Raw genomic sequence first — 24,793 nt, 5'->3', positions numbered from 1 at the left:
GAGCACAACACAGTACCCCTTTCCAGTCTATCCTGCTTCGATTTAAGATCCTTCAGCTTTTCCGATGAATGAAAAATCCTGCAGGACCTTTTAGGAAAACACATCTTTGCATTCCACTGGCAGTATGTCCTACTTTTCTGTTTTCTCTCTCTTTCAAATAAGCATATATTTGAATTGCAGAAATCCTTTACGATGCACAGGAGTTAGGAGTTTTTGGAGACAGGCTGCGGGGCACCAATTCATCTGCGGGCTCCTCCATGAGGAGTCAAGCTGAGGGGGAGATGTCAGCTGGCAGATTTTGGGTGCCATTAAGGATGGCAGAGTGAGAAAGAGGCAGATGTGTCTCGCCTGTGACGTGACTCACTGGGGAAGTTCTTCTGTGCTAGCTTAATCTTGGTGTGAGATGCACACAACAGGAACATAAGGAAAGCCTGCTGGGTCAGACCAAAGGCCCATCTAGTCCAGCATTCTGTTTGTTATGGTGACCAATCAGACTCTGATGGGAAGCCCAGAAGCAGGACCTGAGCACAACAGCAACTTGCCCTGCTTGCGAGTCCCTTGCATTAACAGGCATACTGCACCCGCCATTGAAGACAGAACATAGCCATTGATAGGATTCATGCAGGATATGGCTCTTTCAAAGCCATCCAAGTTGATGACCATCACTTGAATTCCATAGTTTATCTATGTGCTGCATGAAGGGCCAAGGGTCTGGGTAAGGAGAAAGGTCTTTGGGCTCATTCACAGTTCCACACTGGAGCAAATGGCAAGGATTTTCCATGGATTGCTCTTGGTTCTGATTTACTGCTAAAGAGTGGGTTTTCCAGGGGGAAAGTAGTGGGGTAAAAGCAAAACTGCTCGGATCTGTGCCTTGAAAGCATGGGGCAAGTGGAAAACTGTTTGGACCTGTGTTTTCTATGCATGTGACAAGTGAAAGGGAGGGGCAGCCCTTTGCCTGGCACATAAAAACAAAGTTGGTGCCAGGAGTGCCTCCATGGTGACATCGGTCCACAAGAGGGGGCCACCACTGAAAAGGCCCGATCATGTGTTGCTGCCCTCCCAACCTCCCATGGAGGGGGCACACGAAGAAGGGCCTCATGGAGAAACATAACGTCCCAAGTGACTTATCGTGTGTATGCAGGTGGGGGTGGACTACCAGTTAGATTCGTACCACCTTAGTCACCAGAATACCTAGAGCCAGTCATGTACAGCAGGGATGTGGAACCTTCCAGGGGCCACATGGCAATGGTGGGCAAGGCCAAAGGCCAAATAAATGTGAATGTTACTTTTGCACAGAAGGCAAGTTTCTTCACACTGCCACATCCTATCTCTGTCCTCCATGCAGGTATGCCAATAACATTATCAGTGTTCAAGGACAAATTCCATCCAGGCAAAAACAGTAAAAAAGGTTGCAAAGTCAGGCTGGTTTAGGGTGCAGCTTGGAAGGGTGTGTCCCCCAAGGGCCAGACAGAGAGGCATGGGGGCTACATTCAGTCCCCAGGCCTGAGGTTCCCCCATCCCTGATTTATTGCCTCCACTGAGCGGCTCTCCAGGGTTTTAGACAGGGAATATTGCTGGGGATTGCTGCTGGCGTGGTGTTAGTGGGAGACCAGGGTTCAAATCCCCACTCAGCCATGTCACTTACTGGATGACTTTGGGCCAGCCACAGTCTCTCAGCCTAACCTACCTCGCAGGGTTGTTGTGAGGATAAAAATGGAGAGGAAGAGAACCACACACACCACCTCAAGCTCCTTGGAGGAAAGGTGGGGTATAAATGTAATGATAAAATAATAAAATAAACTGGGGGGGGGGGGTGGCCTTTGGCATCCAGAGCAAGTGGCAGAGCTACAGCCCTTCCTTCAGAACCTCAGGAGGCACCTGTAACCAAAGACTCAGCAACATCCGCATCTGTCAAGAGGCAGATTAACTACTTTGAAATCAGCTGAAAGACCCACAAAAAAGCCCAAACTCCAGATTCAAAGATATTGGACAAAGCCAAAGCAGAGGTCAGATTTAAAGATTCTGGGCACGGAAAGTTTATCCAGCCCTTCAGAGCCAGCCATTTCGTCGACTTATATCTGTGCTACCCTGAGAGGCATTTTTGGAATGGAGTGGATGTTAAAGAGGATTTCTTCCCTATCAAATATACATGCGGATCAATACGACGCAGCCGCTTTGGACGGGAGCCCCTTTTATGGATGACTTCCTCAGTGCCACTTTGCAGCATCTGACACACCAGGAGGGGAAGAAGACAGGCAGTCCCTTCTTTGCCCCCCCCCTCCCGTGCCCCGCCAGTTCATTTGAGGCTATTTGTGCCACGCAAGCTTTAGAAGATAGCCTTTGCCACCAGACAATTGCAAGGAGGATATAGCTTAAAAACAATACTCGGAAGGCATGACCCCATTTTTGCAAGCTGCACAATCCAGACCGCTAAGAGTTTTAATGGGTCCCTGGGAGCGGTTTTCAGAAAGCTGCTTGCAGGAGTGTGGAGGGCTGCCTCCCCCCCTCCCTCCCCCCCCTTCCTTTCGCCTCCCTGAGGAATAACAGGCACGTAGGATGCATGATGGAGGAGTCGCAGAGGTCAAAAGGACTGCTAAGCCCTTGATGGATTTCAATCAGGGGGTCAGTGACATCTGTATACATGACATGCACCTGAATCTGAGTGTCTCCAGGAGAGGAGGAAGGATTTTCAGTTACTAGAGACCACTGACAACCAGAGATGGAACTGTACCCACCCACACCCTCTCTTTAGTTTCCGCAAGACTTGTATGGTGAACGTTTATGTATGTGTGCAAGAGAGGGCCCTTAAGAAAGGAACAGTTCATAACTGTCTCTATCTTCAGTGTTTGGACTGTGAGTGCTGTTCCTTATGCAGCTAAAAAGGTACCACCCAGGCATCAGGAGGTTTTAGCAGGCTTGGAGAAATCTCAATTTTTCCAGAATTTAATAATAATAATATATTTATATCCCGCCCTCCCCAGCCGAAGCCGGGCTCAGAGCGGCTAACAACAATAAAAGTAACACAACATTCTAAAATCAATTCATTTAAAAAAGAAAAAAGGGGGGGGGGAACCTTTGAGTGGGTGGGGAGGGCTGTTGGCAGCGAAGAGCCCAATTTGGACTAAGTGACAAAAGGGGAGGGAGCAGAAAACGCTATTAGCAGGATAGGAGTGCTGAAAATAATGCCAATATATTTCAAATCTGGCAACCAATGAGCCCCTTTGGTTTCAAATAGTACATGGGCCGACGAGTCTAAAAAGCCCCCGACACAATTTTTCACGGCCCTCTAGCAACTATGGTGGCTCATTTACCAGAAGTAATGTATCTAGTGTTAACTCTGGAAGTGTATCCTCAATTCTGACCACACTAAGCCTTGGCCCTTCTGCATGCAGAGCAGATGCCGTATGGGATCTCAGCAGCTGAAGACCCTGGCGAGAGGCTGCAGGTACTGGGCGAGACAGACCAGCGAGCTGGCATGGTACACAAGGCAGATAATTTCACCCCATATTTCCTTTGAACAGAATCTGTTTCTTTAGTCACTTACATCCTTTTGATGAGGCAGAACTATCCAAACTTGGACTGCTGGTGCTTTCTCCTTCTGAGATGGCCTTTTCCCGCTTTTCTGTGGTGGGGACACAAGACAGACAAATACAACATTTAGTTTGTGGCTAAGTTTTAAAGGCTGATTTCTCTAGCAAGCCACAAAGCTGCTTCCACACCTTGCAATGGGGTGAGGGGCCTCTGGCCTGTGGGCCAAATGCAGCCCCTTTAGGTCTCTTGGGATGCTCTCCAGGCCATGCTCCCTACTGGCCCTGCTTCACATCCTCCTCAAGTGCTTTTGTCTGGCCGGAATGTGTTGTTCAGCTCTGACAATGTCGCTTGCTTGTCTGGATGGAGGCTGGGGGGGGGTGAGTGTGTGTAGAAACGTAGCCCACTGTACCAAAAGGTTAAATTTACACTTCTTCTTGCTCTGCTCACTTTCTCCTCTGGCCCCGTCCACCACTGGGATGGGGCCCTTGGAAAGCTACCCAGCATACCCAGGCTGTAAAAGGTCCCCGCCCACTTTATAACATCCTCTTCAGTCCTAATGTAAGGACAGACCAAATGAGTGGCAGTATTGGAGGCACAATTTCTAGCACAAGACCACTGACTGGGCTGGCAAGAGGCAGAGTTTGGCTCCAAGGTTTAAGTGGCATGGCTTTCTCTGTTAGGATTTTTTTTCATTAAAAAACCCTTTATTGCCTTCTTTATTCTCTGGAGAGACTTGAAGTACCTAACAGAGAATAAGAATAGCGGACTGGATTTAATAATATAGTTATTCAATAACATAGCTACACCAGTGGAAGCCAGCGAGGGAATTTAAGAATTCCAGTAGCATATGATAAACATTTATCTGCACTACCCCTGGCTCTAACCCCTGGGGGGAGCTTTCCCTGCAAAAATGGTCCTCTGAACCATGGGTGTAGTCAAGGGGGGGCAGCTGCCCCCCATCAAGTAAAGCAATAGAACTACTTAACTGACATCGGCTCTGCCCCCCTTACAAAAGTCCTGCCCCCCCCCAACAAAAATCCTGGCTATGCCCATGCTCTGAACACCAACAACTGAAATTTCCCAGTGCCCCTGCCACAGCTTGACTCCAGGGCATTGTGGGACTGCTATTTTAATTTCCCACAATGCCCCAGAGCATTCCTACCTTGGGGGCATTGGGGGGGAAATTAAATGAGCACTAGGAGGGAAAAAAATGAATGAGCAGTCCAGAGCAGCTGCAGCAGATGGTGATCTGAACAGAAATGGCACATTTGATCACCTGGCATAAGAAAAAAAAAAATCATTTCAAGTGATACAGAGTACAAGCCCTTTCCTGCATGGAAATGGATCTCTGCATAGCAAATCATCATATACGAAGTGTCCCCAAGATGGCTTAGCGCCTATATGATTGGAATCTAGCACCTTATTCATGTTGCTTGACTGTGCTATCTCAAGGCCTCGAGAGCTACAGATGCATTATTTCAATTCATATTTTTATCCTGCCTTTTGGCCAGGGTGGCTGAACAGCACATAAAACACAAATGAGGCCACAGTTAAAATAAATTAAGATCTAATTAAGGGAGATAATGGACACCAGTCCCCAACTCCCAGATGCCAATGGTCTAACCCCAGCCTCCGAAAGCAAACTGAATACCGGAGAGAGCTCTTACAAGGACGAGGCTGTTGTAAATGTCTGGCAGGAGGAGATTCGATTTGCAGAGGTCTGGGCTTCCTGGCGCGCAGACGGGCACTGCTTGTCGTCTACCTTAGGCATGGAAATGTGTGGAGGGCAGCGAAGTGGAGAAAGGGGTTTCCAGGGAACAAAATCTCTCTCCCTGCAACCAACCTTTTGCCAGTGCCAAATTGCTGAACATGTGCAGGCGACAAGGAGAGCCTTTTCATACTGGCATGACCCCAAGACTTGGGAAGGCCACCCAATCAAGCCTACAGCCTGCCTGGAAAGCTGCCGATCTTGCTTGCAGCTGTGCTAACCAAGCCATCGCTGACAAAAGGACAGATGGTTTCTCTTTATCAACATATCCTCCACTGGCACCACACAGCTGGCCAGGACTAGAAGGCCCAGCATTTCTTCAGAGCCTGTGTGAGATGGCGGTGATGGATGAGAATGGTGGGAAACACTTGGGAGGGGAGGTTGCCTAGCAACCACCCACCTTGCTCCTTCTAGCACCCTTCAGGTTTTTATGGACTCCCATCCACCTCAGCCAGCATGGCTAATGGTTAGGGACACCAATAGTTGGACAACAGCTGGAGAGCCACAGGTCTCCCTATCCTTAGGCCGGGGTGGTTGCTAGGCAACCACCCATGCGCTTCTATTAGAGAGAGAAAAGGGAGTTATTCCCCCATTGGGGCATATTATAATGTGGCTTTGTAGGTGGTGGCTCAGTGGCCCAGCTACTGCATGCAGGAGATCCTGGATTCAAATCCCCATGCTTCCAGTTGAAAGGCTCTCAGGTCACAGGGCTGATAAAAGGAGAGCTAATCCTGGAGAGCTGCTGCCAGTACGAGCAGGCAGCACTGAGCTAGATGACTCATCCTAAGGCAGCTTTCTGTGTTCATATTATACAGTTTATACAGCACTAACAATATACCAGGTGCTTTACAGGCTCCCATAAGCAAGAAAAAGTCCTCTGCCCAAATGGCCTTTGCAAACTAGATTTTAGCGGAGGGGAGGAAAGGCAGAGGGGTTGTGTTGCCAACTGTCAGGCTCCTCAGAAGGGCCGGAATAAGAAGGGGAAACAAGGGAAACTTCTGCTGGCAGAGAGATGAAGGAGATGGAAGGAGCATCACTTGATAAGTTTCTGCAAGTCAGGTGACTATAAGAAGCATAGAGGGGAATGGGGAGGGGGGAAAGGTGAATGAGAGTAAATGCAATTACAGGTACAGTGGTACCTCGGGTTAAGTACTTAATTCGTTCCGGAGGTCCGTTCTTAACCTGAAACTGTTCTTAACCTGAAGCACCACTTTAGCTAATGGGGCCTCCTGCTGAAGCAAAGTTCTTAACCCGAGGTACTATTTCTGGGTTAGCAGAGTCTGTAACCTGAAGCGTATGTAACCTGAAGTACCACTGTACGTAGGCCAGAGATGCATACATTTCAAAAGTTAACTGAGCCTCGAAGCTACTGGCACCTGTTTCAAGAAAAGACTGATGGTGCAGAACACTGATTGGCTGGCCCTTGTGACAATCACAAAGTCACCTTCAAGAGTGACTGATAGATGGATAAATAAATAAATAAATAAATAATGTATTGCTTATACCCCACACATCTGGCTGGGTTTTCCCATCCACTCTGGGCAGCTTCCAACAAGAGATTAAAAATACATTAAAACATCGGTCATTAAAAACTTCCCTAAACAGGTCTGCCTTCAGATGTCTTCTAAAAGTCAGATAGTTGTGTATTTCCTTGACATCTGATGGGAGGGCATTCCACAGGGTGGGCACCACTACCGAGAAGGCCCTCTGCCTGGTTCCTTGTAACTTTGCTTCTTGCAGTGAGGGAACCGCCAGAAGGCCCTCGGTGCTGGACCTCAGTGTCCAGGCAGAATGATGGCCACATGAATGCCACATGAATAAAACAACAACAACACAGTTTTGTTACTCATAGTAACATTTGTGCCTCATAGTAGTGTGTGTGTGTAAATATTATATATGTACTTATATGTAAAGAATAGGCTTTTCTATTTAAAAAGAGAGAGACACAAATTTCACAGGGCTGGAAGGAATACTTGGGTTTTTCCTTTTTTTGTTTAATATAGTCATGTATATTGCCATTTCTGAGAAAATGACTCATAAACAAAGGTATCCCAGGGTACAGCCAAACCTATGGGTTTTGTCTCCATTTGGTGGCTATTTGTTACTCATATGACAGGCCAATCAAGGGAATGGCTAGTCTGGGTGAAATATGGCTTTTATCTTGTACTCATAACATTTGTTTTGTCTTCTCTCTGTATCAGCTTAGTTTTTGTTGTAGCATCTAATTTATAGTGTAGTCCCTTGAAAATGTATTTTATTTTACGTGGTAATGTCTGTGAAAGCTGTTTTTGCTTCGTAGAAGTTCTCCCCCACCCTCCATTCTTTTCCTTTCTGTTTTTATTCTAAATCTCTTACCAGGCTATAATTTTAACTTCATAGTAAAGTTTTGAAAATTAAAAAGAGAGAGAGAGGCACAAATGCTTATTTAAATAGCTAAACATGCTGGGTGCCTGAGGAAAAAAAAATTAAGAAGCTCCACCAAAAGCCTGCCTGAAGCATCGTGTGCATGAGTGTGTGTATGCATGCAGATCAATGCTGCAAAGACAGACATGCATCTCAGTAGAGAAGTGAAGGAGAAAAGATGTAGCAGAAAAATGTGTGAGTCGTGCCTGACAGGAAAGACATCTCCTTCACACCTTTCTTTCCATTAGGGATCAAATCTTAGGGTTAAGAAAAATACTTGGGGGAAGTGGGCTTTGAGGAGGGAAGAGTGAAGTGGCACTGCATCAGTGTTCTGGGAGGCCATCTTAGGCATAAAAGCAAGGAAGGGGATGATTGCTGGTATAATTTAAGAGAAGAGACATTTGGGTAACAGCAGATGAGTAGGGAGGCATGAGACTTTAAACCCAGGCGCAGGAGATGGTAGCACATGGTGAGATTCCCTGAAAAGTTCCCTCAGGACAGTGCTATGAAGTACTGGGAAGCTAAATGAGATCTGCCACCCTTGACCCAAAATTCCTAGACCAGGAATATCTGTCCTCAAATGCACTAGTTCAGGGGTTCCCAATTGGGAAAACATTTTTATTTAGGCAAGTCTATCCAGATATGTAGAATGCTGTTGTGCAGTTTAATGTGTTTTTTAGCTGATGCTAATTACTTCTGAATGTTTCAAATGGTTGTTTTTAACGGATCTTTACTGATAATTTCATCGTTTTATCCTTTTGTAAATCACTTTTTTTAACAATCAAGCAGGATATACCGTAAAAACTGTGAAACAGCAACTTAATAAATAAACAAGCATGTACTTAGATGAGCAAAGTAATCTGAAATTTTATTGACTGAGCCTTGGTTGGTGGTTTTTTGTTTGTTTGATTTTTAAAAGTGGAGGGATAAAAAGACCATTTTGCTCCTAGGGGAAAAGTCAAACAACAACAAAAGGTGTGCGTGCACACACACACACAAAATACACCAGCTACACATTTTCTGGATATATCAGCCTTCTGCAACCTTGTGTCCTCCAGATGTTGTCAGACTCCAACTCCCATCAGCCCCAGGGAGCATGGCCAACAGTAAGGGATGATGGAAGCAAAACATCTGGAGAGCATCAGGTCAGGGAAGGCTGGGATGTGCCGAAAAGGCAGTGAGAGGCAGATGTAAGTTCCCACACTCACCTTCCTTGGACGCCTGCCAAAATTCAAATGCTACTTTGAACGCCTGAGCAACTGTGAGGGTGACGGCTTGAGCCTGGAGAAGAAGAAGATACAACAGCAATTATAACGGTGTATTAATAGACAGTTCTTCATGTAGATTTAAATCATTTGGAGGTTTCGCGCAGCTGAGAGATGTTAAACCAGGAACTCGTTCCTCATTCTACGGCTCTACAAGTCCCATGCCACCATTCAAGACTTAATTCAATATTGATGCCAGCAGCGGCGCCCAGTTATGGAGAGAGGCAGCTGCAGAACTCGGCGAATGAGTTCAGACACTCGTTTGGGGGTGCTTATATTCAATCTGTAATGACTTTTTCTTGGGGGGTGGGGGGAGAGATGAGGGCTGACAGCCAGATTGAACAAGCCCATACTAAAGTGGTCATCTGGATTTCTCAACCACACGTGTGCTTACAGACCAGTTTAGCCATGCTCGTGTGGACTCTGCAATGGCAGGCTGCAGCAGGACTTGGGCTAAAATTCAATGCTTGCGCATGCTGAGAGGGGTGTTAATGACTCATCCTGCACTTGACACGGAAGGACTGGATTCCTTACACAAAATCTGTCTTTAAAAATACCAAAATCAAAAGGAGCTGTAGCTGCACAAGTGCTTCTCAGTGCTGAAGCTATCTCACTGATTGAAACACGGTATACCAAAACTTCTATACCGCTGAAATTGAGAAAAATTATCAGAGCAGAGTGCACCCTAAAATTAACATCTACTATATATTTTTGGAAACAGCTAAAAATAGTTTAAAGTGCATTACCGAACACAACCAAATACAGATTTTAAACAAAACAAAACAAGCGCCAATGGCACCCTGCTGCAAAAGCTTGTCAAAATAAAAATGCATGCAATTGTTTCCGGAAAGCACAGATAGTGGGTGCACGCCACAGTAATAAAACCAACAATAAAGACTTCGGCATTTAATCAACTGAGGCACCCGTCATTACTTGAAATTTGTGAGCTGGGGTGGTTTTGTGTCTGTGTGTATGTATGTGTGTGTGTGTGTGAGAGAGAGAGGATTTGAGGGAAGCCCTGCTATGCAAGCGGAAGGCCAGACATGCTGCACACATTAGAGGAACGCACTGTCAGTGGAGCTGTTCTGCCAGTGCAGATACAGGGTGGGAACCCTTGGGGTCTCAAATTTCAGCGGCACCCTGTGCAACCCCAAAATTTGGTGCCCCCCTGCCTCTCTTGCTTTATTCTACATTATAGTTACAGTGTCCCCTGCAGCGTCCCCAAGGCTGCACGCCTAGTGTGACCAAACCAGTAACGCTCCTCTAAAGCTGCCTCAGGCAATGGGGGGTGGGTGACACTCATGTGCGCCATATCCTGCACCCTGTCAATCCATAGCCACTTCCTTATCAATACCCCCAGCTCTGGCACAAGAATTTCACTCCACCAACTTAAGTGAGAGGGGACCAATAAGGTAGCCATACCCACGACAGGGCACAAGATAGAGAGGATAGCCGTCCAAAGCGACCATCACTCAGATGACAGTGAGCATGGCATGGCGTTGGAAGAGGAAACTGACTCAGTTCGCACTTAATGGCACACCTATCTGATTCACACTTTCCTGAAGCAATACACAAGCGTAAACACAGCCATCCTTCAAAATCTCCACTTTTCTGTGTTCTGCAATGTGATGCTCTGCCTAGGTCACGTGTATAAAAATGCACAGACTAGGTAGGGCAAGGCGTGCATAAAAATGCAGATATCTGTGAAACAACAACATACAAAATGCACTATATTACTTTGCAAAAACATGTGCATTAGGGAAAATTGCATACAAGCATGTAAATAGGAGAAAATTGCAGCAAAACACTGGTAAAAATAGTACCTGCTCATGTGGAAATGGAGAGAATAAAACGAATGATTGGAAAAGTAACCAATTCAGAAAAACTGAAATTGACAGAAAACGCCCATTCCCAGTACAGAGGACTCCAGAGAATCACTCTGCAACTTGCAGAGGGGGGTGACGATGGGGAGAGGGACCAGCAGAGGGTCTGCGGGCAAGTAGACAGATAAAGGTAAAGGTAAAGGGACCCCTGACCGTTAGGTCCAGTCGCAGATGACTCAGGGGTTGCGGCGCTCATCTCGCTTTATTGGCCAAGGGAGCCGGCGTACAGCTTCCGGGTCATGTGGCCAGCATGAATAAGCCGCTTCTGGCAAACCAGAGCAGCGCACGGAAACACTGTTTACCTTCCCACCGGAGCGATACCTATTTATCTACTTGCATTTTGACGTGCTTTTGAACTGCTAGGTTGGCAGGAGCAGGGACCGAACAATGGGAGCTCACCTTCTTGCGGGGATTTGAACTGCCAACCTTCTGATTGGCAAGCCCTAGGCTCTGTGGTTTAACCCACAGCGTCACCCGCTTGGGACTTAAAGTCACTGAGGGCTTTAAACACTAATGTGAAGGCCCTGAACTGGACCCAGAAACAAAATGGCAACCAGTATATGCATGTATGTTTGGTCCTGACCCAGGACTCACCAACAGCTTGGAATTACCACCTCCCTTCCCAATTTACAAATCTTACGGCAGGGAAGTTGCCTGCAGGCAAGTTTTACTTGCCACAGGGGAGCAGCAAGTTAGGAGCTTGGACAAAACTTGTATCTGTGCCAAATCTCATTTGAAAGACTGAGCCATTTATATCTTTGGTGGAAGAGAAAAACATTTTTTCTTCTTCTTATGATGGGTAAAGAAGAACAAACAACAAAAACAAAAACCCGCTCCTTAAATATGGTAATTAAGTATGAAGCTCCTCACAGCTGTTTACAATTTCGGCTGTCACATTCAAATCAAGTTTAATAGACCCAGATACGGGTGAGAATTGCCCAGCCGCTAAAAATATAGACTAATTATATGACAGAGATGGGGAAACTAAGACATACAATCAAGGTCTCTGCACCCTCTCCCCATATTTCTATAATGTCACATATTTTTGTCCATGGGGAGAGAGAGAAGAACTTTGTTGTTCTTTCTGCATCAAAAGTTTACAAGGTCATTTAGGAAATGACACTGAAGACTGAAGTCGTCATTAAGAGGATTTTGGTGTGGCAATTTTTTAGGGAAGCATCAGAGACTGGGAGGCACCTGCTTAACCCAGCGTTTGTCAACCAGGTGCCCCCTTGATACTTCGGACTACAACTCCCATCAGCCCCAGCCGGCACAGCCATTGGGAGTTGTAGTTCAAAGCACCTGGGGTTGGGCAAACCCTTCCACTATCCACCAGTTCTCCTCTTTAAACACTCCCACATTGAGGGTTCATTTTTAATGCTTTTTCTCCACCTAGGCTCTGCAACAGAAATTAAGTGCCAACTGCAAAAAGGGGTGTTGATAGGTACTATTATTATTTATTGAACTTATTAGTTGCTTTTGTTTACTGATGTAACTTAAAAGCAATTTACAACAACAAATAACTAATATACCTTAAAGCCAGCATAAAACAAAGCACAGAAGGATCTAACACACATTTGTATTTTTAAAAGGTGGGATTAAAACGCCCCACCCACTGAAGAAGCCAGTGCGGCACAATGGTTAGGGTGTCAGACTAGGACCTGGGAGACCAGGGTTCAAATCCCCACTCGGCCTCAAAGCTCACTGGTTGACCCCAGGCCTGTCACCTCTCAGCCTACCCTCCCGCACCGGGTTGTTGTGGGGATTAAATGAGATGGGGGGAGAACCATATATGGCACTTTGAGCTCCTTGAGATAAAGGTGGGATATAAATGCAATCAGTAAATAAGTAAGTAAGTAAGTAAGTAAGTACCGTTCCATCTATAAGACGACCCCATGTATAAGACACCCCCTATTCTGGGGGGCTCCAATTTAAGAAAATGGAGGAAGATTGCCCCTGTGTATAAGGCAGCCCCAAATTTTGGACATTATTTTTAGGGGTGGAACCTAGTCTTATACATGGAAAAATACGGTAAGTAAGTAAACTGAAAGGCTTACTGGGCTCAGGCCCATGACACAAATTTGCGCATACTATTTTTTTTGTATAGACATCTCTGGAAATATTAAGATGCTGGGTGGCCAGGGTCTCACTAGCCCTGTAATTTAAAATGTGCTCAACCACCTTGTAAGCAATGAGTGTTTTTTCTTTAAGGTTAAAAGCAAAGAAAGAAAAGGATGGGAGATCCAGGCCTGACCCCTCCCCTCCCACCAGCCGCCTGGAGATGCCACAGATTGAATCTGAGATTGTCTCCATGCAAACATGCATGCCGCTATGGCTGTTCTCCAAATAGAACATAATGAATACGGAACCAGGTACAAGAACCGCATGCAAGGTTGACTTATTTTCAGCATTTGCATCCCACCTCTCTAGCAAACATGCAGGGTTTGTATCTGCACCGAGTCTTTTCTTGATGATTCACATATACCTGTCACAGCACAGTTGCAGAATTTGACAGCTTTTAGACTTGGGGATGCTGATGATACCAGGAAAAACAACAGAAGGCACCTTCAGTTTTATTTGCTCTAGGTCCAATATCCTTAATATGTCTTTATTGGTTTAGATCAGGGGCAACCTATGTGGTGCTGAACTCCAACTCCCACCATACCTCGCTATTTGGTTATACTGGCTGGTGTGAGTTGGGAGTTCCAGCATCTGGAGAGGATGACATCATCCATCTCTGAGTTAGACAGCTAGGCAGACATAGGTCAGACTTACATCTGTCAAAGTTATGTCTTCTTCTCCTTTTGGGTTCAAGTGCCAATCTACTGCTACAAACCATGCTATTGATTCTGCCAAGTGACCCATCACTAATCTGTCAGTGTGGTTCAGGTGAGCCACTGCGCATTTAAAGCTTATCCACCCCATAGCTGAACTTCACACTCAGGGGTTTTGGATAAGCTTTTGAGGAACCCCAGGATACTCTTAAACATAATCTGAAAGCCCGCTGGTCTTACATTATCTTTGGTGTTCCTTCTGTACCCTTGTCCAAGCTGTGCCCGCAAGAGGTGCTTCCATCACCCCCCCCCCCCCGGTCACCTCACCGCAAAGAAATGCATGCATTGCTCAACCAGCTATTAAAACACAATACTGACCATTTTCCTTTTGGTGCAGAGGAAAGCGTGGCACTCCAGGTTCTCATTGTGCTGGCTCTGTGCAATATAGGCAAACACCTTGTCATGCACTTTGTCTGCTGTGCAGTAGGATATCCTGTGAACATTGGCAAAACAAGACATTAAATAAACATTATTATTTTTTTAAAGGAGGGGGGATGCACTCTACACCCAGGCCTCCCTTCTTCCAACACCACAAGTTCTAGCTCTGTAAAATTCGGCAAACCACACATGCAAGGGGTCTTACACAAGTGTCTCCAAAATGACTGAGGCTGATGGGAGTTGCAGTATGAGGTATTTGGGGGGGGGGGCACCAGGTTGGTGAAGGATGGGATAAAGCAGTTGCAGGGGACCTCTGGCCTACCAAGGGGTCCAATTTAGCTCGCAAGGCCATTTCCCCTAACTACACCCGCCTGCCAATCAGTGAGAGTTTTAAATGTGGGGCATAAATGTGGCCTATGTGCTGTGTGAAGAAGTGTCTTTCTTTTGTCTCTCAGGAATCTTTCAACTTTGGTGGATGGGCCCAAGTTCTTGTATCATGGGAAAGGGAGGAAAACTTTTCTTGTTAGAAACCAAGAGCTAGGCTGCTGAAGAGGAAGAGCCCTAATTCTCTTTTGTGGACTTATGAGCCTTCACATGCCACATTTTATAAAGAAACATTTTACAGAAAGGTTTTAGACCTGTCACATGGTAAATACAGACTATCAATTATTTTTATTTGTTTATAAAGCCATCGGTCAAAAAAATCATTAAGTAGTATACATAGGACAATTGAAAGCTATAAGACCAGCAAAATTTAAAAGCTATATATACACGTGTAACTTGTTCATATTTACTGCCTTACTACACTTATATCCCACAATGGATATATTTGCATATCTGTCTGTCTACAGCAGGTGTCTTAAAACTGTAGAATGAGTTGCAGCAAACCCCAAGAGACAAGAGTGCTCTTGAACCAAACTAAGTTCTGCTTAAGCAGACTCATTAAAATTAAGGAACCTACAGTAGTCATGTCTATTAATTTAAATGGGTCTCCTCTGAGTAGGACTAGCACTGGAGACAACCCTATGGCTTTGCATTGTTTTCCGAAGGCATTGATTTTCATGCCTGGTTGTGTTTTTACTCTCAAATAGCTTTGACTGACTGATAAGGAAGGTGAGGTAAAAACACTAAATAATAATTTTATTAAGATTGTTTCTACCTTACCCTCTGTCAAAAAGGTCCCCACAGGAGAAATTAGCAATACTGTTTAATACAGTGTAAAATACACAACAGAGAAATAAAACAATGGGGGGGGGAGGGGAAAACACACACACACACAATTAAACAGTGAAACCAACCAAACCAAACTCTCAGTAGCAAAGCACAGCAGTGTGGGCAGCTGTATATATCAATCTGCCGGTGCTTTTCAGAAAAGGTCAAGGGTTTTCACTGCCTGTCAGAACGCAGGCAGCAATCGAGGCAGGTTGATACCTCCCCTTCAGAGAGGGCATTCCAAAACATTGGGTGCACAACCAAACGGTCCCAGCTGGCACACTTTAGATGGCAAGGGGCCTTGAAGCAGGCCTTCAAATGTAGAGACGTAAGCGGGGGCGGGGTGTGTGAGATTCTGAAGACATCCTAGCACAGATCAAAGCTGTTTGTAGGGGCCAGGTGCTCAGAGCACCTTTTGTGTACCAGTCGCTTCTGGGCCTAATTTAAAGAGCTGCTAATAGCCTTTAAAGCCCTACACCAGGGGAGAGCAATCCTTTTTCTGTCTGGGGTTACATTCCCTCAGAGGTAATCTGTCAGGGGCCACACACCAGCAGGAGGTGGGGCTGAAGACCAAAGAGGCTGGGGCCATCCCCCTTTCTCCCTATTTCTGCCAACATCTTGTCTCTGTCACCCACTTTCTCACCATTTCTGCCTCCTTGGCACCCACATGAAATCTGGCTAAAGGCCATACCTGCTCTACATGGTTTAGAACCAGGTTCTTTGAAGGAACAGCGTGTGAAGTGAGAGAGGGAGAAGCCAGGAACATTAGAAGAGGTGCCCTCCTGGATTATCTTGCCTCCTTACAGGGTTGAAGCCCTGACTGAGCAGCCCCTGGCCAGGGGCACCGACAATAGGGGACCATGGGGACCTGAGCACCCACAACATTTTTGGGGTTAATCTCTCTCAGCTGTGCCCAGTGTTTCCCTGTAGGCAAGAGAAACTCCCGACCTTGAGATTAAGAGTCTCATGCTCCACCAACTGAGCTATCCCAGGCAGCACCCACAGTACTGGAAATCCAACACAGCCTCCCCACAGTAGTTTCTGAGATGATCAGTCCCTGGCCACTTACTTCGCAGCTAATATTTTCACCATAAGGCCTAGAAACTTAAAAACAAAACAAAACAAAAAAACAGAAGCTGATAGGATGCTGAATTCTAATATAAACCTCTGTGCTTTGCACCAAACAGCACAGCACTTATATTGTGAGGCTTTGCTTTACAAATAAGAGAAACAAATGAAAGTTTCAGGCACACACCATGCACAGATTCATAGAGTTTGCTTATCAGATCAAAGCAGAGAGAATGCAATTTTCCAGGCTGAGATCTTATAACGCTAGGGAAATGCAGAAAAACAAATACCCATCCATCTTCCCAAAAGCTCTGCTTTCTAAGGAGTGCTTCCATTTTTAAAACAGGAGAGTGTGCGGGGGTGGGGAAGAGTACTTTGAGCTCAGGAAATCCTGCCAACTCTTGCTCTTCTGCAATGTGCCCACCCCATTCTGTTAGAGAAGCTGAAGGCCAGCATGGGCATCATGCCAGGAGGAGCCACCCTATCTGCCCACCAATATGAGAGTGAGTGATGTGCATGCCAGGTGCTTGGAGCAGCCAACTACTCCTTAGCAGCTATTGTCCCTCCCCCACCCATCAATGTCCTGTGGCCTAAAAATGGGCCACTTTGTATTTAAAAATGGCTGGCTATAAATCCCCAGGGCAAGATGTAGGCTTCATTCTCCCTGCCCAAGAAAGGCTACCAGGTCTTCAACAGGCTTCTCAGCACATTTCTACCAATTGCTATTCTTGCTTGTAGCCAAGGACCACAGACAGTTGGGGAGCAAGGCTGGGGTTGGTAGGAAGGGAAGCTTCAAACACATTTCCAATCCAAGTGGAGAGCTCCCTTCTGAGTTGGGGAAGAGCTGTAGCTCAATGGTAGAAAGACCCCATCTGGTATCTCCAGGAAGGGCTGGGAAAGTCCCTTGTCTGAAATCCTGCAGAGCCACTGCTACTAAGGACAGACCAGCCTCCACCAACCTGGTGTCTTACTGATGTTTTCAACTACAATTCCCATCAGCCCTAAGCTCTTAGTTGGGAAGGGCCATAGCCTTAGTGGAGCATCTGCTTTACATGCAAAGGTCCCAGGTTCAATCCCTGGAATCTCCAGGTGTGGTTGTGAGAAAACCTTGCCTGAAACCTTGGAAAGCCACTGCCTGTCAACATAGGCAATACAGTCATACCTTGGAAGTCTAACAGAATCTGTTCCGGAAGTCCGTTCAATTTCCAAAACATTCGGAAACCAAAGCGCAGCTCTGATTGGCTGCGGGAAGCTCCTGCAGCCAATCGGAAGCCACGCCTGACATTCAGCTTCTGAAAAATCGTTCAAAAATCGGAACACTTACTTCCAGGTTTTGAATGTTCAGGAGCCAAGGCATTTTGAGATCCAAGGCACAACTGTACTGAGCTAAATGGCCAAGGGTTTGACTCAGTATAAGGCAGCTTTCTATGTTCTTGAACCTCAGGAGAGGGCTAGAGGCAAAAGAGGACATAGCAATGAGTGTGCCAAAAATGCACAAGGAGGACTCACATCAGGCCTAGTGAGGAATGAGGCTCGGGAGGGTGTGTGACCTGGGGAGAGGCCAGGTTGAAATGCCCGAAGGACCGCACATGCATTCACCCCAAGTTTTGCAACAGAAGAACATGACTTGAAGCAGAAAATCACTCATCGCTTGCAGGGAGCAGCAGTTCAAAGCAGCATAGTCAGTGCATCTTGAATTCTCTTTCCCCCCCACACCAAGCCTGATGAAGATCTGATGACCTTTCTCAGGAGGAGAGGATAAATCTTGCCCTGGGGGTATATAGTCTGTCATTTATTTATTCAGCAGCACTGTGTCAGAGCGCACTTAAGTTTCAGGACAACTCAGAAGCGAGCTGTCCACTCGATGAAGAGACGAGTTCAGCTTGCACATCTTGGGACTGCAAATGCGTTTTGACACTTCCTCCAAAGCCCCAACTCTCTGTGGTCCTTGGCTACAAATGATGAAGAGAAACTGATGGAAAGGTGTTGAGAAAACGCTGCCTGCGAAGATCATCCTCAAACTCTCACAGGTTCAAGCATCATTAAAGCAGCATGACGGCAGGCACTCAGCCCCTGAGCTGAGGAACATCCCTCTTGGCAGGATGACGCTCCCTTGGACTGGGTGAAAAACAGCTTTGAACTCTACAAGCCAATAACGGCTGGTGCCTGAGGGATGTCTTTCTAACAGCATTCCCCAATCCGGTGCCCTCCAGATTTTGTTGGACACCAGCACCCAGAAACCTAGCCACTGGCAGGGGTAATGGCAATGAAGTCCAAAACACCTCTCATAGGCAGGAGGTTGCAGAGGGTTGTCTTACAAAAACAGCTGTGGGTATTTCGCCTGTTCTTGGAAGGGCATTCATAGATAAGCAGCGTGACAGAGAAACTGGCCTTGCTGACCACTGTGCAGAATGATGTCCATATCCAACAGGATTGTGAAGAAAAAAACCATGGTTTGGTTTAGTCATCTGTGTAACAACTTGTGGTTTGTTGAAAAACTACGGCTTGGCATTGTGAGCGAACCAGCTTCCTATGTTTCCTTGTATTCTGCAATGCACCATGCATATTGATGGTGCAAGAGTGATAAATTAATCATAAAAATACTAGTGACGTTGGCCCCAAAACTGTAATACCCTCAAATGGCTGTCCCAGAGCACAAAGCTGTACCAAGCATCCCTTTGTCATGAGCAAGGGGCTGTTCCTCTTGAGGAAAGCAGTGCCTGATCTACCAGTTGAGTTTTCCAGGGTTTAAAATACATTCAAAATTAATTTACATTGCATTAAGTGTCTTGTTGTGCTCCGGTGTGGCCTACATTTGTCCTACATGGAGCTTCACAGTGCTTTGTTTTTATAAGAGGCACTTATGTTTTCCCTCTTTCCCTGTAATTGGTTTTTTTTAAGCTGTTAAATGCTGGTTTTTGTAACAGCAGTAGAGACTCTGAAATCCATTCAGCAAGCAAAAAATTAGTGTGTTTTTGGGAAAACGAGGGTTCCAGAGGGGCCCTCCTAAGTGACATCTACAAACTTTATTCATCTTTAGGAGTAAAATACCACTCCTGGTAGCCTCTGAAATTAATGATTTTTTCCACACAGTGTACGCAAGAGGCCATGAAGAAGAAGGCCCAGACGTCACCCAGAACTACTTTCAACTAATGACCGAGCTTCCCGGAAACTGCTGAAGGCCTCTGACAGCTCCCACCTGCTTTCTTACTTAATTCCAGTCCCAGGGTGGCCCTGGCTGTCAGCCTCCTCCTTTTTACTCTCAGCGTTGCCATTATAGAACTCAGCAGAGAGGAGGATGCGGAGCAAACAAGAATTATTTGGCTCTGACTCTCCTTAGCTTTGGCTCCACCAACTGTTGACCTTTCTGCCTTCTGCCTACCAGCCACCACTGGTTTCAATTCTCCCGCAAAGGGGATTTCAAAAGGAGGCTACAGCATGAAGCTGCAGAATGAGAACTTATCAAGACATTTGATTCTATTCATTTGGGGATGATCACAGCGATGGCTTCCTGTCCCGCTGCAGGCGCTAATTAGCTCAGCAAAGCTAAGATGACTGAGTCATCACCAAATAAGTGCTGTTGGGAACGGCTGCAATGTTTATCAGCGTATGTTTAAGCTTCAATTGAATTATCACAAATTGTAATTTTTGCATTTCATGCTATCTGAACCCACTCTTTACTTCTTTACCCCCATTACCTTTGCAGCCTACATAAATAAATTTATATGCTGCCCATCAGACTGGGTTGCCCCAGCCACTCTAGGCAGCTTCCAACAAATTAAGAAGGATAGCTCAGCTGGTTAAAGCCCAGTGCTGATAATGCCAAGGTTGCAGGTTCAATCCCTGTATTGTAGCAGTTGCATATTCCTATATTGCAGGGGGGCTGGACTAGATGATCCTCAGGCTCCCTTCCTACTCTACAATTCTATGATCATTATGTAGAGGCAAAATGATAAAACCACAGTGAAACAACAGACATTAAAAACATCCCTATACAGGGCTGCCTATAAACATACACACACCTTTCAACTGGGGGTAACGCATCTGATGAAGTGCGGCTTTTTTCCACAGCATATGAGTCTTTAAGGTGCTACGGGACTGTATGGCTGCATTTGCACATAACAATGAGGCTGTGAGGAGGAGGCTGCTGTGCCTGTGTAAGTCTTTTCAGGAAGACCCACCAGCAATAAATCAGGTCAGTCTGGAGGTCATGCCTCTCCTCTCAGCGTGCAGAGATAAAGCAGAAACACTGAGCGGGAAGCATGGGCCTGGTGAGGAATCAGAAAGAGGAAAGCTGAGAGAAGCACAGGAGTGGATAGAAATGAGAAGTCCAAGCAGTGAGCCTATTATAAAAGGAGACTGGTGAAGCCTAAGGAAAGTGGGGAGAGGGGCAAGTTCAGGGGAGTTCAAAAAGGGGGTCTCAACTTGTATAGCAATGGCCCCACCCAGTATACAGTTTAGAGTATCTTGTGGAGGGATGTGTGTGAAGTGGTGGATAAACACAGAGGGCATATGCCAGTATCTATTAACCTGGCAAGGGAATCTGAGAGGTGTGGGGCCACCACTGAGAAAGCCATGCTCCTTGCACCTGCCAGTTTCACAGTTTTACCACCGTGCCTTAAATACTTACTCTGTGTCTTTAAAAACTACAATTGGAACGCACCTGTATATTGAGATGTTTTCGATTGCCTCGTTTGTTACACTGTCACTGAGGATTATCCCTCTGGGAGACACTTTTAGAGTTACTTTCCGGAGCTTTCTGCCACTTGCTTTTGCCTTGAGAAAGAAAACATTCAACATGTTTCATGGGTCTGGTGGAGATAAATCAACTTATCTAAAAGTCACATATTAACTATGTACAGGAATAACAGGCAGATGTTGTTACTTGGAAACAGCTCCCAAACCTGCAAAAAAAAATTGCACCATTTTGTTCCTCTTCAGTAAACCTGGTAAGAAGAGGAACAGAACAGAGTATCGTGCAGGAAGGCACTGAACAGGGACGCTCCGCAATGAAACATTTGGCTGCAAGTTCTCATTTCTTCAGCAATATTCTTATTTCTTTCTCTAATATGAAAACACTCTGGTTTACAAACCAGGGGGTTTGGTTTTGCAAACAATGAGCTTTTCTCCTCCTATCCACCAGGAGAATATATGGAAGTCGCAGCACATAGCTGAGCTGCAGGAGCAGGTAACACATGAGAGGTAGCCTTTCATATGGCCTGTGGCCCTCCCAATTTTGTTGGACGTCAACTTCCCAACCACTGACCATGTTTGCTGGGGTTGGTGGGAACTGGAGACCAACAAAAATACCCAGAGAGCCGCAGGTTCATCCGCGGCCTAGAAACCCTTTTCCGAATTTTGAAAACTGCAGAGGTTAAATGAGGTTTCATGATGTCACGATTCATACTAATTCTAATTCAAGGAAAACAAATTGAATGAAGCATACAAAACAATAAAATTCAAATTTATCACGTAGCGGTTTATTTGGCCCCATAAAACACTTCCACACCCCATGGGAGCCCTCCTATGGACTGAGGTCATCAGATGGGCCCCTGCTTAAGATATTCTTCCTCTTCGTTTGATGGGGACAAACATCAGGATCTTTGCTAGCTGCCACCCCAATCCACTGCCACAAGAAACCCGCCCAAGTATAACTCTACAGATTTTTAGCAAGATATGCAAAGCCTCCTTTATTCAAGCAAGTTTTTAGTAACTTGCTATAAATCAGGCCACTTTTATGTTGGCTAATTTCCTATAATTGCAAAGCATTTTATGCATTTTATGAACTGCTTTCTGTTTTATGAACTGAATTTTAATGGTTTTTAATGTCACTTGAACGAGTTTCCCTACTGTTCTTGAACATAAGTTTAGAGTGCATGGCTATAGGCCGAATTGAAGTGTTAACATGTAGGATCTGTAGCAGAAAGTTGCAGTGTGAAGTGCTGCTGTTCAGACGTCTAGCCACTCCATCCTATTTCCCTCCCGCCTCATTTTTCCACCCCTCCCAACATCTAACCAGAATTCCATGCCCACTGAGCACTTGTTTGGGGTTCCCCCTCTGTAACCCTAGTTCAAAAATTTCCTTAAATTATGTTTTGTACTTCTGTGAATTTGTGGGGTTTTCCAAACCTGCTAATACCCTTCACTTGACCACAGAAACAGAGCCCCCATCTGAGATCCTCCAAAGAATTACAAAAACAAAAGCACAAGTCATCCACATTTCCAGTAAACTTTCAAACCTATCTTAAGTTTGAATGGGAGATAGAGCCAAAAACTCAGCTTTCAAGCGCTGCTCTGGATTCAACAGGACAGAGCTATGGAAGCTGCACATATACTGCTATGGCTGCTACCCTTCTAGCCTAGGCATAACGGAGGACATTTGGGGGTGTGAGGGTATGAAGTAAAGGGAAGCTCACCGTAGCTACAATTCTTTTGACAGCAGCAGCAGATAACTCTTCACCTTTGGGTTGCTCAACGAGTGTCATGCCCAGGTACTTCAGGTTGAAGAGCATGCCCTCCAATAAGGTTTCTCTGGTGTCGGTCCAGTTTTCCGGGAGCTCTGTGGAATTAAGAAGGTTTATTGTTTAAGGGTACCTGGTATGAAACATTAAATGATTGGATAGAAGGGATATGCCCCAACTGCCCTCCCCCTCAACCTGGGACACTTGACTTGATGTTTCGGGTTTCATAACAACTGGTTGCACTCGGGACAGGTGGGATTAAAAATAAATAAATTTATAAAAAATAATAATTAAAACTTCTAGTTCTGTGTTGCATTTTTCAAACAAGTGGGGATGCTTTAGCAACCCCTTCTGTTAAAAGGCTTGTGGAGGAAGGAAAAACGACCCCTTAATTGGTTTTGCGCTGCTGGAAATATGGAATAAAAACCCAGAGGTTGCGTATAATTTCTTTTTTGAAGACTGCTCTGTGAGTCATCAATGGTTCATGCAAAGGCTGGGGATGCATTCTGTTAACTCCTGTACTCATAAGGCTCCTCAGTGCTGGCCAAAGTTATAGCATGGGAATGAAAGAGCAACAGACTTCCTCAATATATGCTAGTTGGAAAAAATTCCTAAGGATAATATGCACGGCTGGCCCAAGAAATGTGAAGGTGTTATGCTTCATTATAGATTGACCCCCCCTCCCCCCGAAAAGGAACTAACAGCTGTCTCATTTGTACTAATTAACATGGGGCACAATCGGCAGGTATTTTTTTTCCGAGCAAGCTTCCATCAATGCACAGGAGCTGAGCAACAAAATTACTGGAACATCCTGCTGGATTGCACTGGATGGCTCAGCCGGCCAGCCTCCCACTTCACAGCCCATAATGGCTCATCAAGAACAGCGGCTTAAGGCAGGGCGCCCTTGAGGAGTGTGGTGGTGAAAGGAGAGAGAGCATAGCTGCATTCAGGCTTCAAGGGTTTTACTGTGCTCTGGCAAATGTGATAGGCAACTGGTCTTCCTCCCACCTTTGAAGTTGGCCGGGGTAGGCAGGAATTGTCCCAGAAGATAAAACAACAAGAGCCCTATGAGATCATGCCAATGGCCCCATCTAGTGCAGCATCCTGTTCTCACAGTGGCCAAGCAGATGTCTACAGGAAGCCCATAAGTAAGACATGAGAGAAATGGCACTCTCCCACTCCTGATCTCTCAACAGCTGCTTTTCAGAGGCATACGGCCTCCATCTGATACTGGAGGTCATATACAGCCATCATGACTAGTAACCAGTGATAACTGCCCAGCAGTGAATAAAACTACCGTATTTTTTGCTCTATAGGACGCACCTGACCATAGGACGCACCTTGTTTTAGAGGGGGAGAACAAGAAAAAAAATTCTCTCCCTCTTTGCGCAGTGCCCCTTCAGAGAACGGCAGGAGAAACGGAGCCCCTTCCAATTCTTCTCCCGCTTCGCTGAAGGGGCGCTGCGCAACTCTCCCTCTCCCAAATTGCCTTCGCCTTCCAGTGAAGGCAACCCGAAGCCTCCGGAGCGCAGCGGGAACTCCCACTGCACTCCAGAGGCTTCGCGTTGCTATCGCTGAAGCCAAGGAGCCTGCATTCGCCCCATAAGACGCACACACATTTCCCTTTAATTTTTGGAGGGGGAAATGTGCGTCTTATAGAGCGAAAAATACGGTACACAATTCCTCCCCCCTTCCCCCCTACAATTCCCAGGGTGGTTTAACAGCCAATCCCTCTTTCCAGAGAATTATGGGACTAACAACTCTCAGCACCCTTAGCAAACTACAGTTCCCAGCTCAAGATGACTTTGTTGCTCCAGCAAACACAGCTGGAAAAGGAAGGCCTTTATATTCCTTCCTGCTCAGGAAGATCCAATGGCCAGCTGGGGATTATGATTACGATATCTTTATTGTCATTGTCCCTTGCAGAACAATGAAATTGAAAAACTACATAAAACTACACAAAAACTACATAAAACATTCTAAAACCCCT

The 24,793-nt window shown here is 45.8% G+C and overlaps 1 protein-coding gene across 1 annotated transcript in view; it reads right to left on the bottom strand.

The window, feature by feature from the left end:
• Window positions 1–24,793, bottom strand: part of LDLRAP1 (low density lipoprotein receptor adaptor protein 1) — a 67,342-nt gene that overhangs the window by 13,892 nt on the left and 28,657 nt on the right. The window contains exons 2-6 of the mRNA XM_083455916.1: window positions 22,759–22,901; window positions 21,006–21,118; window positions 14,003–14,117; window positions 8,911–8,983; window positions 3,545–3,622 (exon numbers count right to left, since the gene is read on the bottom strand). Of these exons, the coding sequence (XP_083312042.1) occupies window positions 3,545–3,622; window positions 8,911–8,983; window positions 14,003–14,117; window positions 21,006–21,118; window positions 22,759–22,901 (522 nt within the window). The remainder of the gene's footprint in view (window positions 1–3,544; window positions 3,623–8,910; window positions 8,984–14,002; window positions 14,118–21,005; window positions 21,119–22,758; window positions 22,902–24,793) is intronic.

The sequence above is a fragment of the Podarcis tiliguerta genome (genome assembly GCF_965153285.1).
Source record: "Podarcis tiliguerta genome assembly, chromosome: 8".
Classification (NCBI taxonomy): domain Eukaryota; kingdom Metazoa; phylum Chordata; class Lepidosauria; order Squamata; family Lacertidae; genus Podarcis; species Podarcis tiliguerta.
This window is presented reverse-complemented; position numbering and strand designations above follow the sequence as displayed.